Source organism: Diadema antillarum, unplaced genomic scaffold (assembly GCF_040938485.1).
Source record: "Diadema antillarum isolate AM-2024a unplaced genomic scaffold, OU_Dant_1.0 seq00000563_RagTag, whole genome shotgun sequence".
NCBI lineage: Eukaryota > Metazoa > Echinodermata > Echinoidea > Diadematoida > Diadematidae > Diadema > Diadema antillarum.
In genome coordinates, this window is record NW_027271502.1 from 2,418,073 (window position 1) to 2,434,701 (window position 16,629).

Consider the following 16,629-nt stretch of genomic DNA (forward strand, 5'->3'; position numbering starts at 1 on the left):
GAAATAGAATGATTGTCTCATTTCAAGGCTATACATGAGTTACCATGGAAATAAGTATGTATGACAGATAATAGGAATGGGTTGGAAAAAGCTTGAAATAGAGAGAGAGAGAGAGAGAGAGAGAGAGAGAGAGAGAGAGAGAGAGTGAGTGAGTATGTGTGTATGTGTGTGTATGTGTGTGTGTGTGGGGGGGGGAGGGAGTATTACCAATAATGTAAAAGATGCTGTTACGTTTGTGTTTACACAATTCACCCAACCACTGGCATATATTCAGGTTTTACATACGTACATTGCTCTCACCAGCTATACTGTCTTATATTCATTGTAGTAATTACCATTACCCAATGCACTTAAGAATGTATCTGTGTTAAGAGGCATAACTCTTCAATGACCTAAACTGGAACAGTAACTTATTCACTGTTTTACTCTGTGTTTATTCTCTTTACCAGAGTGCGGGTAGAATTCTTTGTGGATGAGAAATCGTTCAAGGAGCGTCTTCAGCTATACTTCATCAAGAACCAGAGATCTAGTAAGTTTCAGTCATCTGTGTACTTTTTTGTGTTAATCATACCTTGCATGTATTTCATTTCTTCTTCTTTTTCCACTCCTTTATTTTCTTCTTGTTTCTTATGTCACAATTTTCAATGATGTTATTATCATCAACATTAATATAATCATTATTTTCCATTTGCATTGTCACATTGAAGAGAGATAATATGTAGAAAAAACAAAGTCAAGTTTATAATCTGTATTTCATAACAATGTTTTGGTGCAGTCAACAGAGGAAGCACAAGATATGTTGTACACACCATGTTATAGCTGAAGGTTAGAGCAAGTCTCTAAAATGAAACCTCAAAAGTGTTTGAAAAGAGATGCCAGAATCTAACTTTTGAAGTAACATTTGAGATAGACTGAAAAATGTTTAAAGGGGATGGCTAGTAACCGATCAGTGGGAATCAGTGGGAATGCTGAGGAATGATTGTTCCAATCCTTGTGGGATTCATTTAAGAGTACATTATATATCTACTGTTGTGTGAAAATTATTTGCTTCAGAACGGTCTCATATTCAAGTAATGTGCAGATTAATGCCCCGTCACTGACCAGGCACACTAACCTGGAGACATTAAACTACACATTACTTACATATGAGACCGTTCTGAAGCAAATAATTTTCACACAACAATAGATATATGGTACTCTTAAATGAATCCCACAAGGATTGGAACAATCATCCTCCAGCATTCCCACTGATTCACACTGATCAGTTACTAGCCATCCCCTTTAAAACTCTGTTTTGTGAATATGAAACTGCAAAGATCACAGCTTTTAAAGAAAGACACAGTGTAGAGTCAGTGCAGGGTTTTGATGGATGTAGGCAGTCACATTACCAAATTCACACCTTGCAAAATAGGAGGAATTATGTCACAGTGATCCAAAGTAAAACACCTGCAGTATTTCTAATAACCAATTCACACTTCATTCGTAAAGTTCATTTATCAATATGACCATGCGACTACCCTCTGTAGTTGCCCGTGCAACACAATAAGCCATATATCACACTTATTTTATTGTTTGATTAGGATTTTTGTTTAGCAAAATGTAAATCTTACAAACAGTTTGTCAATTATTTAAAGAGTCAACATTTCAGGCACTGTTGGAACTTAATGAACTGCATTGATGTCCAGCTCCCCAGTGGCAAATTCCATTTTAGTTGTCTCTTCATGACCATGTTAGAAAAGTGTAGTTTACAAGTAAATTCACCAAGGCTGAACCATATTTTTTGAATGTGCATTGGGTTGTCATCTGTTTCATCTCCACTTCACTGCAGGTTTGCGCATCCGCCTCTTCAACTTTTCCATCAAATTGTTGTCATGCCTCCTCTATGTTATCCGGGCCAACATGGACTTGCAGCCACGCACTGCCACGTGGTAAGCAAACACCTCCTGATTCCACAAACTTATATCTGTTGATTGCAGTTTGCATCAATATCAACATTGTCAGATTTCACAAACCCCACTTTTACAAGATTCGATAACAAACTCCTCTTTCACAACATTTGATAAGAAACTCCACTTTTATAACATTTGATAAGAAACTTCACTTTTACAGCATTTGATAGTTGAAAATCATACTCTTCTCATTCCTGTTACTCCCTTTTTTTTATTTTGCAGGTAACCCTTCAAATCTAATTAGTAACATTTTGCACCTAAAACTTTGATCTTGATGAGAAGTTTAATGTCTCATGCACTTGCTTGTCTAGGAAAGCTGGATCCCGAGGACAAATCTTTAATTTTTAAAGCAACACCTTCACTTTTCTAGTCAACATTCCACATTTGATTGGGAGGGGGGCAACAAATATTTTTTGCTGCCACTTCCGGGTTTAACTCTTTATGTGCCATGGCAGAGACCCCCTTGGTGCCACATTATTCTGGGGCACCAACATAGTCATCCTTTTGAAAAACTTTTTGTTTTTCATGTATATGTAACTTTTATAAATCTTATGTTAAGCTGGACATGTAATGAGCACAGTTGTAGAGAAAATGCCAAGCTTTGCTTTGATGTAAATTGTATGAAAAATGTATGATTGTTTTTCTTTCAAATGACCAGTAGCTACATTGTTGTTAAGGCATGACTTTTGCACACAAAACAGTGGAATCTTAGAGTAAAACACGCAAATCCAGTAGTGCACACTGCTTGCTCGTCAATCACCACATAAAAGCAAGCTGTATGTGAGAGGAACAGAATCACAAGAAACACTTTCATTGTCCTGTGGCATTTGGCGATTTATCGATCAGTTTGGGCGGGTTTGTGTGTTTGAGCAGAATATGCGAAGTTGGCACGCCGTCGACTGAGTCGGATGTGCGAACGTGGCACATAACGAGTTAATCAACTGACCAGCAAAAAAATATGAATTAAAAATGCCCCCATGCCATTTCTCATGCCACTTCCGGGTTTCATCAGCTGACAAGCAAGAAAGAAAAAAAAATGCTTCAACACAATTTTCTGGTGCCAATACAATCAAAAATAAAAGAGGGGCACATGAGCCCCCGTGCATTTTCTTTTCTTTTCTTTTCTTTTCTTTTCTTTTAAGAAAAATTAAAGGTGGCGCGAGCCCGGTGCACCCCCTCCTCCATCCACCACTGTGTAGGGCTATAGTATGATAGTTACAATGTTTATTGTTATGTGTTTGTTTGTGTTTTCACATTGGATTTTCCACATCCCTGTCATATGAAGCAGAGTGTTCTGTGTAATGCATCTCTTCCCACACATTTTGTTTATATTCTTTTTTTTCATTCAATGATAAGCATTATCTTTATTATCTGTTATTGTTACTATTAGCATTACTTGAAGTGATGATTGTCTTTAATCAAGATCCAAAAAGTGAACATGTGTCAAAACATAGTTTCCAGTTGCATTTGGAGCTGTTGTACATAGACAGAGAGAAGATCATAAGGTATTTTCAGGAGCATTTGCTAGAAAATGTGTTTGCTCATTTTTTTTTTTGTGTGTGTGTTTGTTTGTTTGTTTGTTTTTTGTTTGGTTTGTTTTTTTTTTTTTAGGGAAGGGGGCAAATTTGCGCAACTGACATCTAGATGCAGCATTTAAGCCTTTGAATTTTGATTTCTCGAAAAATTGAAATGACTGAGTGTACTATGTAACCCCTATACATTGCGGGGTTTGTAGGCAATAGCTTTGACAGATATTTCAGAAATGACTTTTCCACATAATGTTTGTACATTCAGCAGTTTAATTTGTGGATTGTTTTGGCTTTTTTTTTGTTGGTTTGAAGAGGAAATATTTTTCTTAAGCATTTCAGAATATGGCTTGTATTACAAGAAAAACATCTGTGCACATTTTTTACTCACTTTGGCACCTCTGTTTTCAGTTTTAATGAGAAAGCCAGAAATGTCCTTGTCACTGTGGAAAATTGTCATGACATGATCTTTGGTACCGCAGGATTCTCAGAATTAGTAAAGCATAATAAAGGGGTACAGATGGGAATACAAAACACTACAGATCAATGAAGATTTGAAGGAAAATGTAATTTCTGCTTGAATGATCAGTGCACTATTGAATGTGTTGCTCTAGAGGTCATCAGAAAATGTTAGCTCTAACGTGCCTGTACTATACACATCATGCGCAAGCTGGCTTTGATAACTGTTAGTGTTTTGTGCCTGAATATTTGCCAAGTCATCTCCCATTCAAAATACCTCCCCCCTCCCCCCACTTTAGGGCTTGCAAGCCTCCTCTAGAGTGCCTCAAAAGATGATTTGATACAATTTTCAAGATGCATGAGTGGCCATGGACTTGTCACTCCTAATTTGGGTCGGAAAAGAGGATGATTACATGTCGTCCATGATGGCAGGTTTCCTGTTGTGAGGAAAGCTTCTCCAGTTGAAAATTTCCCTACTTGAGTACTGTGGTTCACCCAATAGCAGCACATGCAGTTTGATGAATGTGATGATCTCAGAGCTGTCTACTTCTGTTTGTGAAGGAAGCATGGCTTACCTGCTTTTGGGCAGTACTCGTGATTATGCATTTGCAAACATTTCTATCACTTGGTATTACTACACAGTAAATGAGGCTGAAAAGCTTTTGCCAAGTAATTTCTAAGCCCTTGATGAAAATATCTCTTGTATTTTCTTGTCTTTCTTTGTTCAGCACTGCAATCAAAAAGTGCAATGAATAAAGAATGGGTCAAATTCAAATTCACAAGTAAGGCTTATTCAATACAGGGTGTCAACTTTCATCTGTGCTGTGAATTATAGAACATTGAAACCAAAGAAGATATTTGATCTGAAGTAATTATTCAGAAATATAGACCCTTCCACAGCCTCACTGTAAGTAGTTGTCACATCATCATCACAGAAAGCTCTGTGGTGAGATCTCACAATTTTATGTGCCTTTTTTAGAGTGCCTCTACCCCTTTAAACCCTTTTAAGACTAGTCCCAAAATGGGAAATGCATGTCAAAGCAAAATCCTCTTATCCTAAAAAAAAAAAAGTGGATAAAATTGGTTAAGGGTAAAAAGACAAGGGCTTATATTTTCACTTTTCTCGCATGATAAAAGAACTCTTAGAACTCTTTCAGAAGACAGGAGGAATAAAATTTTGTGAAATTGTATTTATATTTTCTGTATATTGTTCTATGCATTTTATTATATGACACCATACACTGTAGTCTCCTCACACAGCAGTGACTGTGCAGATACAGTACTTTAAAAAGACATAACTTTAAAACAGATTGTCCAATTTTTCCCAAACTCTCACTGATGTGTTCTACTAATACTGATGCATTTACACAATCCACATGTATACCCTTTTTAGAATGCCTCTAGCTACACAGAAGTAGGAAACATGGTGAAAGGTTGATCTCTTGTTGCATGTGTTACTTTAGACTTTCATGACCACATTCTCAATATGCCAGTTATGTTCATCAAGAGTTCAACAATGATCATGACATACATATAGGATAGGCCAAGACTGCATCTGTCTCAAGATAGTGGTGCCAATTTGATGAGTCAAAATTAAAGTTATTCAACTGAAATATCTCCCCTCCCCCAACAATCCCTGAAAATGTCTCAGAGACACGCTGCATTCAACCTCACCACCGTTGGTGCTGTGGAGGAAGATGTCAACAGATTTCGAGAACGTTTTCGTTCCACTGGGAGGATTTGAGGGCTATTGCGAGCTAGGACGGTGGAATAGCAGATGGGGCGCGTGTTCCGTAGAAGAAAACAGGATGCGATCAGATTGCACAATGCAAATTGATTCCGCTCGTAGCTGGAAATTGCAAAATTGGGCGGCCGTTCCCACGGGAGAAGGAGTATGAAAGCAGTCATATTCTCTTTCCTGTCCTATTTTTCCCTTCTACTTCCATCCATCCCATCCTCCTGTCCTTCTCAGGATTTGTCTTTCTTTCTTTCTTTCTTTGTTCTTATTTTTGTTTTGTTTTTTCATAATGCAAACACACTCACACACACACACACACACACACACACACACACACACACACTCACACACATACAGAGGAACACATTTTCTCTCTCTCCCCTTGTTTCTTTCTCTTCTAAATCTCAACTTCTCTTTCTCTCTCTTTCTGGCTTCTCCTGTAATCCTCTGTAAGGAACAATAATCATCGCCAGCTTACCGATCTAACCCATAATCCCCGTTCTTTCTCTCTTTCTCTCTCTTTCTGCACTGCCTATCATTATTGCTGTCAAGTGATGAATGATAAAGAGGCACATTACCTGTTTTAATGAGTCATGTACATGGAATTGAGCCAAAAATGTTATAAAAAATGAACGTAATTACAAAATTTGAAAAAGATGGGACTAATGTGCTATTAATCTTTTATAGTGGCTAATAACATGAATCATTAATTTTCCAATTTTAAAATACACGGATGAAATAATGTGCACTCCCATATTCTTTGCCCTGTGGGGAAAAAAATATAATTTAAGTTTGTTGACAAATGAGTCTTTTGCTGTTTAGACAATTTTTAAGGTTGCACTCTGTATCTGCACGCTCACTTCATAAGTGTCGGAACGCATAGAAAATGGTATTATTTTGCTGTTGTGAGAGGATTGGTAAAACAGCCCAATAGCTTCAGCTGAGTTGGTTTCATCGTCATGGTGATCATCTCTAGCAATGAATCTTACGTGGTGAGATGCGGTGGAAACGAGATGGAACAGAATTCCATGGAGGAGCAATCTAAGGCAATAATGATAATAAGAAAATATATATATTTGAGTGGTTCCAACAATCCATCATTTACAGAGCACAAAGAGGAAAAAAGTAAAATTTGCTTTAAAAGCATACGACAATAAACCTCGACCTGGTGGCATAATTTGGTTTAAAGAAAATACAAGACACAACCCAGAAAAATGCAATAAAATCTCTTTCAATCTCACTTAGTAGAGACCAGAAAAATGTCATTCCTCCTCAGACATTTTATATCTCTCTGACCAAAGAGACCGCGTGCCCCCAAAGGTCATTTTCTTTTTCCCCATTGTTTAGGGTCCCAATATCAAAGGATTTGATCACATTTGTGGCCAATTTACCTGCTGATGTTTTCTTCATTTCAGGCTCATGTAGGTAGACTTTGTAGGCAAGTTTAAATGTTTTGGTTTTCTTCATAATATTCATCAGATATGAAACATGTTAGAAAGTGCTGAAATATAGCATGCAACTTTAGTCCTTTAGACAGCATACCATAAGATTTGCACAATCAACATTCCCTATCTCTGTATGTATGTATGTATCTATGTATGTATAGTATATTATATAGTGAAAAAGATGTAGGTGTATGTATTTTTCCCCAATTCAAGAGCCAGTAAAGATCCCAGGTGGGGATTGTTCTCGATTTTGTTTTTTCTTCTGCTTTTCTTTTTTTAATGAAAAACAGTTGCCACAGGTGCCATGGCTGGATTAATAGGATGCCTGTAGTGTTGATCTGCTCATTTATACAAACAGATGATGCATGTCATCAGTTACTGGTACAAATCCTCTGCCCCAGAAACCATGCCTAGTTACCATGTCTTCTTCTTCTTCTGTTACAGCCATATATTAGAGAGCTTGAGAGAGAAAAGCAAAATGCAGCAGTGTTCAGAGGAACAATCCAAAGTTCATTGGATCAGATATGAGTTAACCCATTGGCAACTGAACCATCCGAAACCACCCATCAGATTACTCCCTAAAACGCTCGAAATCGCCCGCCCATTTTTTGATACTTTTATGCTGTACTATTTTTATTGTTTATTGAAAATCTAAACATGCAGTGATCTATTTTGCATAATTTGAAGAGTTGTCAAAATAGGAGTAATATGTCTTTACCTTCCAGGGAACAATAGGCTATTATGTATGGAATCTCCAGTTGCCGAAGGGTTAATCAAATGTGTGGCATGACTGCAGAAGCATTTATAAGTGGTTATTTCTAAGACTGGAGAGTACAAATATTAACAGATCACATCAAAAGCATGTAATAATTTGAGATTCTGATATTCTTTCCCACATTTCTTGCTAATTTTACAGCTTTGGCTGCACTCCTCGCATTCAACCAAACCAGACATCAGATGACACGTGGTGAGTAATGGTTCTTGTCAAAGTCCGTTTTAGTGTCATTAATTCAGATACGTGTAGATGTTTCCGTCACAGTGTCACACCTTCAAACATTGCTACTCTTCAGACCCTTGCAATTTCTTCAAGCTTCATACATCAGAATTTCTATTTGAAATTTCTACATGAAACTAAAGGTCCTGTTTACCATTGGTAGCAGTGATTTAAAAAAAAGTGTTTAAAGATACCACATTTGATACTTATGTATAGGTCAGTTGTATCACAAAACATCCTACCATCTAAGAAATTTGCAATAAAACCTGAAACATAAGGAGATATCACTATTTTCCTCAATAAACCGTAACTGTAGATGGTTTAGTGTGGAAAATTTTGTATTATCACCATTGTTCACATTTTGTATATTTAACAATACTTAACATTGATTATGCTATTTCATTTTGTATCGCTTCGGGGTTTTTTTAATCCCTAACTGATATTTCAGAACTATTTTGAAGCACTATTGCTGGGGGTTTTATATCATTGCAAACAGTAGATTATGCCTTTAAGTGTATGCAATTAATTTGTCAACACTTCTGTGATATATTTTTTGTCCCTGCAGTTCATCTCCTTCATCACCAGTCTCTGGAGGAATCGACTGGTAAGATGAACATTTGTTTAATCTCATTAATCTCATTGAAAGATTGAAATAAGTACATTCCTTATTAGATAAGGTGTGATCGTCTCTTTCTTTAATGAAGTTAGATGCAAGACAAGCCCAGTGTTGCCTCCAGAGGTGTAGAGCAGGTGAGAAATACATACAATTACCTGATGTTGGGAATTGGATGAATTTCATGTCACTCAACACTGAAGGAGTATTATTATCAGTGAATGCTAAAGATGAATGAAAGAAATAAACCTGAACAAATCTATGGTGTTCATGTTACATTATGTTTCAGCTGAGATGCTGGAAGGAAAGAGACTATTAGATACTGTTTGTCCCGACCCCCCCCCCCCCCCCCCACGCACACACACTCACCTACACCTACACCTACCTGGTCCAATTGGTCAGTGCTCTGAAAATAATCTTGATGTATGTAATGCATAAGCTTCAACAGTGAAACTCTATACAAAATCAGTCTTTCCCAAAGATAGTTCTTTATGAAGTTTTGATTAAAGTGAAAAGTCTTTGCAATCCTCGGCATAGAGTGAGTATGCAACAAAAGAGGTGCAGTATTTGCCATCTGAAATAAAAATAAAGATCTTTAAAGTATTTATTGTTTATGAAAGTTACAAATTCTTTTAAACTTGTTATCAGGTTTGTGGGAGCATGTGTCTTTCAATTCAGTGTATTAAATGTGTTTAGTGTGGTGCAAATAGCCTCTTTCATCACCAGTACCTTTCTCAAAATTTCTTGCATTTTGGGCATTTTCATTCGGTACTATGTTTACGAAATTCTGACATGGTATTGAATATCAAGATATCACAATGATGGAAGTACATATGGAATGAAAATGAATGATATGGTATCACTTTCAGCTAAAACAACAAAATCCTCAGTCTGACACTCAAAGCCTCCAAATCCTTTTTAACCCATTCCATACGGGAACCTGGTGGCCTGTGTATTAAGTCTATGGGGGTTTCAGAATTCAGTATGGAACGGGTTAAAAGGCAAACTTTTTCAGTGAGATAACAGATTGGTAAAGTGGTAAAGATAAAGAATACAGCCTGCTATAACAATATAAATTACTTCTATATTATAATGTAGCATCCTAGATGCATTTCTTTTTTATTCTTTTTTATCATATGTTTATCTTAGGTTGTGTGTAAATCATGAAAATATTTCCCTGAAATGATTGCTTACTTACACTGGATTTTACCTCTTGAATCATTGTGCTTCAACATCTGATCAAGTATTCTATTTGTGGGAGCATGTGTCTTCACCAATTTTCTCATTAGTTTTTCATGTAGCAAGGAAGCTTGATCTGTGCAATGTCAAGATTTCAGTTATAGGGCTTTCAAATCCATGCATTCCATATGATGCGCCAGGGGCCTCATAAATCTTGGACAAATGCAATGTATTTCTGGTGCTATGATTTCCCAGCAAGTAAGATTGCAATTGTGAACACTCATATACCGCTCGATCTGTGATCGTTATTGCTCTCCTTCTGGACAGGCGACCAGTCGTTTGTTGTCATTTACGAGTACGTGGTCAAACACATCAATCTTAGACAAAGTGCACAGGCAGATATTCTGCATGCTTTTGCAGGGCCATGTATGCCAAATAAATTTTGCTCTTGGCTGAGGCTGAGGGAAGTGTTGGGGGGAAGGGAGGGGGAGGGTATGGGAGTCAAGGGGATTATGTATTCAATACCCCCCCCCCCCTCCATGATCTCTCTATTTGTGTGAAGATAAGACTATGGTATGTCAATAATGAAGAGAGATTGTCTTCAGGCTATGAGTCAATAGGATAAACTCATCCTTCAAATCTAGTGGTAGGGTCCCCTCCAATATTAGCATAAATGCAGTTCAGAGATCTTTATTATGTTAGAACAAACCCAAATGGGAATGTCTTATCCCATTTAATATTGTTTTACAGAGGAATATGGTCATTGCAATGTCATCAAGCATTAAAATTTGAGTAATCATGACACACCTTTAGAGATGGTTTCGCTACCACGTTTCAGAGTCAACAGTTCTTTTTGCATCCATTCAGCAATTTAGCAGTCATCTTTAAAGGTACAAAAGAAACATTTCAGAATACTACTCTTGTGACCATAACAAATTGAACATTTCATTGTGAAATATTCCACATTGATATCTCTTCTCTTGATAGGAAGATATCTCTTCCTATCTGTCATTTCTGTGGATGCATGGTAAACATATGCCAGTGAGTCTTCATTTCCTTGTATATTCATTGCGTACTACATACATCAGTTTCCATCAACATTATCAGTTCCATCAATATCTCCATATTATAGAGGTCTGTTTAAGGTTTATTTTTTACATACCAACTACTATGCAAGCAATGCAAGGGGTATGGTCGTGTTTGTCATCATCTGAATGAAGAATGCATGGTATTATTTATCTAAAAAAAAAGATAATTCACATGGTGAAACTAGGTCATAAGTGGAGAATGATGCAGTGGTACTTGAGGGTATTTACAAAGGGACAACATCCACAAGTAACAGCTGAGTTCATGTTGCACAACATTGTGAATACCCAGGAGTGGTACCATTGATTCTTGCCCTTACCCCTTCTCTGATGTTTGTTTCCTTTTCCAAAGGAATGTTACATATGACTTTTTGCCATCCACTGCTTTGCTGCATAGCAGAGTGTTCCTCTGTGACAGTTGTGGACTGAATAATGTGACAATGAAAAGTGACACCAAGCCTGTTGAGACACTGTGAATAAGAATGCTAGAACATTTTTAACCCTGGATGGTCTCAAATGTCAAGTGTCTGGAATTACCTGAACCCTGGATGGTTGACATGCGAGGCCTGACATGTATTGATTCCAAAGACACCGCATTGACTGCATAGGAATAATCGATAGAAACAGAGTTGTCTCTTTGTAGCACTATACAAGTGTGTCACTTTTTGCACCCTGTTGGCACTTTGGAGAGAGAGAGAGAGATAGAGCTGAACAGTAGTCCATTATCTCTAAAGACTCAGTGCTTTACTTGAGCAACATGTGTAGAAAAGGAGTGTATCATTGTACTCTTTGAAATATCCCATTGTAAGTAAGTACTATAAGTGGGAACAAAAAAAAGTAAAATAAAAGAAGGAAAATATGTTTAACATATTGCCCACCTGAGGTAAATCTTCCACTTGATAAAAGTTTCATGACACAACATTTTATTGTGAGTCTTTGATTCTGAATTATTTACATAATGGAAGGACCTTGCAATTCTATATTGTAAGCAATTTAAGAGCTGTTTTCACCTTGTCTACACATCCAAGCATGTATGTCAGCAAATAAGAATGATAGAGCATGTAGGGTGTATGCTTGACTATTCTGCACAATACAGTGTACTGTATACGCCGAATATTTCACGAGGTTTTTATTTTCGCTAATTTTGCAAGTCATGTGGTATTCGCGAAATTAAAGGCACGCGAAAATATTGACTCTGATCCCAATGTGAATGTGACGTATACGTGTGTACATTTCCCCGTTCAGAACAGGACTCACAGATCGCAAATTTATCCACTCGCGAAATTGTCGGGAATTTCCGATTCGCGAAAATGTAGACTTGAAAAATATATGGCGTATACAGTACCTCTCCAGGCTAGATAACAGATATTGGATGTGCTTACACTGCTTATTTTTATAAAGGAAGTATTTCCACTTTGATGGATAGTTGAGACTATACTTGAGTGCATCTCAGTGGTTTTTCATGAATGCGGTCATCTTTTAAGATGTGAAGACACTACATGTTGGAATATGCATTTGATCCACTGTGATAAGAATATTATTTATGTTTATTCTCTAATGTAGTCCTCTTTTTGAAATGTGAGCACACATCACATTCCAGAATAAACGTAGTGTATCATGTTGAGGTGGTCTTTCATATGGTCATGTTTCTGACATGTGAACACACCACACTGTTAAATATATTACTGTTTGATACACTTGTGATATGTGTATAAGGTGTATTTTGAACTTACAGGGATCATCTTTCTGAGATCTGAACATACCAAATTCCAAACTTGAATAATCACACACAATGTGGTAAAGTGTATAGCTATAAAAGTGGTGGTTTGCAATATGTGACTCTGCATCACAAAACGCGCAGAAAGTTGGCTGACATGAAATTTTAGTTAAGAGAATAATCTACAAGAGCAGACTTTAAGCTTTAAAATGATGTATAACTCAAATCAAATGGACTCTTCTAACCTATCTAAATATTGGAAAGAAAACACACACTCGGGAAAAGTGTGAACTGAGAAAAGAGGCTCTGAAGTGCAGTGTCTATTCAAGCGCTAAATCTTTACAAAGCCACGCTGGCTGTGCAACAAATGGGACAAAAAACAGGATATAAACCACCAGAGTAACAACAATGTAGGGATTATCATATTAAACTGAAATTGAGCGTGCCTAATTAACACATGTTGTTCATAATTGATGCTAACTTTCAAAGCAGTAGCATCATCCTTTCAAAACTTATTAGAGTTGAAAGTGAAGAGTGTGTACAAGGTTTTTAAGAAATGAAAAGGGGACTCTAAAAACACACCTAATCACACTATTCTACCAAAAAATGTTCAAGATAAACTGCTAAAAAACACACTTCCCTGCCCGTTTTATGATCCCAAATTTTAGCAAAATGTAGAAGAGGACTTGCTCATTCTGAAAATATGAAGAAGTCAAGATCGGTTAGGTTGACCCATTTCACCTATTTTCAGTCCTCACACAAAATCAGTGTGTGCAACTTTTTGTTCGTTTTGTGATGCACGGTCACATATGGTCATCTTATTGAGATGTGAACATACCAAATTTATGAATGCACCCTATGAGACACACTGTGGAAAGTACACATTGTAGGTGTATCATAGAACATGGAGTGTTTCCATCGTCTGCTGCTAGAGGGATGAGATCCTGCTGTGTGATCACTGTGCTGCAAGTATAATTTGCAACATTTGATCCCATACAGTAATGAGCTTGCCATGCTTGAGTGCCCACTGTGGATTGCTAACTCAACTGTCAGACTAGTCTGGTAGAGGTCTTATATTGTTAGTCATTGTCCATCATGACTAATTCACTTCTGGTCCATTAGTCATGGGTGGAAAGGCGAGTCTGATATTATTGTATTGCTTCCATCTTAAGAGCTTTTCTAAGTTACATCATTTTCTTCTTTTTTTTTATTTAAGATGTCATAAATTTTCCCTGTAAGATGACATATGTCATAATTGTACCTGTTTATTACTATTAAAAAAAATCTCAGTTGTGTGTGTGTGCACATTTATTCATATGCATTTATATGTGTGTGTTCACATCTCACATACAGTTGTTTATGTGATAATAAGTCTTACATACACTTATGCAAATTTTGTATGTATGCATGTAGGCCTAATTATCACAAACCCGATGAAGTCACCGAACACAGATTTTCTGACTCCAGTTATTACCCAATTTTCCAGATATTAAAGTTTTCAAGTAATGTGTAACTGCCCCCCCCCCCCACTTTCCTTAGAACAACCTACCGTGATAATTGTAGTAAAGTTACCCACCAGACCAGCCCCCTTTGAGAAAATTCTCTTTGAAGCTGCAATCTAATCCAATAGGTCTCAAATAAGGTATCAAAAGATGACATGCCAAGTGATGCCAAATAGCATCAACATACTTTTAAAGAATAAAAAGAAAAATCCTGCCAGTTTTGAAAACATTTTTAATCTTTGACAATCAGACAGGTGGTAATTTGTTACTTTCTGTTTTGACAAGTACATATATATGTAATGTTGTATTCTGCCGGTAAATTGTCTCATAATCCATATCACTGCAATTCCTTCTTACACTAGAATATCTACAACTTAAGTGGGATAACATATGGTGCTGAGTCTAATTCTATACACTTGAGATATGTATACATATACAGTCTGTGTATGATTCTACTTCAAGTCTCAAGAGTATTTTTCCTTTTGACTACCGATATAGCATCTGATACTTGCTGTGAGAGATCATATTGCACTTACTTTACAGATGGTACTGATGGAATTACACCGGCCTGAATAGAGTACTGTTATGATATTTCCTTTGGGAGATAGTACCTTTAGCGAAAGTGAATTATTACGCACGAGTCCCCTTATTTCTTCAAATGCAGCGTATACTTCTTTTCATTCTATTCATTTCTTCTTCTTTTCTTTTTTTCATCAAGGACTCCTAATTTGATTTGCCGTTGCATCTGCAAAGTCAGTGTCCTTCAGTTGAAAACACATCTCTCGTTATCTGCTGTTGAACACAGGCGGCTTTAGATTTCTTTTAGGGTGAATGGATTTTAGGTCTGAGGATCCTCCTTTTCTTTCTTGCCAGCTGCAAGATGCAATTAAATGTTTTGGATAAGCAGTTGAGATAGATCTCTTCACGATAATGTCCTTGAACATCTAGAGAAGCAAGTAGCCGGAAGATGATCGGCACTTGCTTAACCCTTCACATGCCCGGGACTTTGGACATCGTGTATGAAGCTTTGCAGTTTTCTGTGCCCATCGACATTCAAAACCCACAAAGGGTTGAAATCTAAAAGCTGGAAGGGATTAAAGGAAAGCGTGTTCTGTTTTGGTGATATAGTATTCTATATTCTTCATAAAATAATTTAGATTCTGTCCGTCTCATAACTAAATCAGTTTTTTTTTTTGAAGATTAAAAATCATAAGATTTTTTGTTTGTTTGTTTGTTTGTTTTTAACTGCACTACCAATCTCTGGTCTATATTGTTCCATGTGTCATTCTTTGTCATTTTTCCACCATATTTTTTTGGTCAAATTCTGTCCAATATTGTTCATTTACCTGAGTAATTTTATTCAATTGATGATAAAAGATTAAAATTCAGGACATGATAGGAATCTAAGTCAAAATTGTATCATTTTGCCAATATCTCACAGCGGCATCTTCTATTGTGCAAAAGAAGGGCTGTTTCATGGCTAGAGTTATATCACTATCTCCAAAGAAAGAATGCACCCTGTATTGATATGGCGGGGGGGGGGGGGGGAGAGAAGATTAATATATACAGTGTGTGAAGAACTCCATTTACTTGATCAAGAAATTTGAGCTCTACAGAACCTGGTCTCATATGGGTTCATTGGCTGCTCTTGCCTGTTTTTTTCTCCTCACTGATAATCCAATTCTAGAATTTAGTATTCTAATATCTTTTCCTTCAATCTCCGTGAAAGCCCTCATCAAAGTATCGGGTGGCATACCAATCAACATGTACTACTGGACATCTTCTTTGGCGATTTGTGCCACTTTCAGAATAAATGTGGAGAAGGAAATCATGGTGATGCAGGTTTCCTTCTCATGTACCAGAAGCTGCTGTAATGTATGGCACAGTTTGGTTTGCATCTGTTGCTACGTCATCAGCCCTTCTTTCCGCCCTTCTGAATTGTTCAACCATAGCTAATTACAAAGCGTGTCTCAGTGAGTGAGCCATAATCTCTGTGTAGTGTTGCCGTGTGATTATCTTTCATGGAATTATCACCAGTGAATGATTTTCATCTCTTTTTTTTTTGTTTTGTTTTTTGTTTTGTTTTGTTTTGTTTTTTTTTTTTTGGGGGGGGAGGGGGTGTTTTATTCGCTGCATTTTGCATGCTTGTAATACCCACAATTGGAATCGGACTCATACGTGAGTATTGATTGTGACCTGCCCCCAAATATGACCTTTTTATCATGTCCTGTGTGGTGAAAAAAAAAAAATATGTAGAGATTAAGGAATACCCACTTAACCCGTTGAGGACAAGTCCCTAGCATACTCGGGCAGGCGTCTGAGGGAAATGCGTGTTGTAGCAAAATAAGCCCATCCTCAACGGGATAAACACACTTCATTTTGTACTAAGGAACTGAACTAAGTGCCTTTCATATATTACAGG

The 16,629-nt window shown here is 37.0% G+C and overlaps 1 protein-coding gene across 1 annotated transcript in view; it reads left to right on the forward strand.

The window, feature by feature from the left end:
• The window catches only part of LOC139735107 (potassium channel subfamily T member 2-like), a 268,472-nt gene that overhangs the window by 207,646 nt on the left and 44,197 nt on the right, over positions 1-16,629 (forward strand). The window contains exons 2-4 of the mRNA XM_071645878.1: positions 450-529; positions 1,829-1,928; positions 8,034-8,084. Coding sequence (XP_071501979.1) covers positions 450-529; positions 1,829-1,928; positions 8,034-8,084 — 231 coding nt within the window. The remainder of the gene's footprint in view (positions 1-449; positions 530-1,828; positions 1,929-8,033; positions 8,085-16,629) is intronic.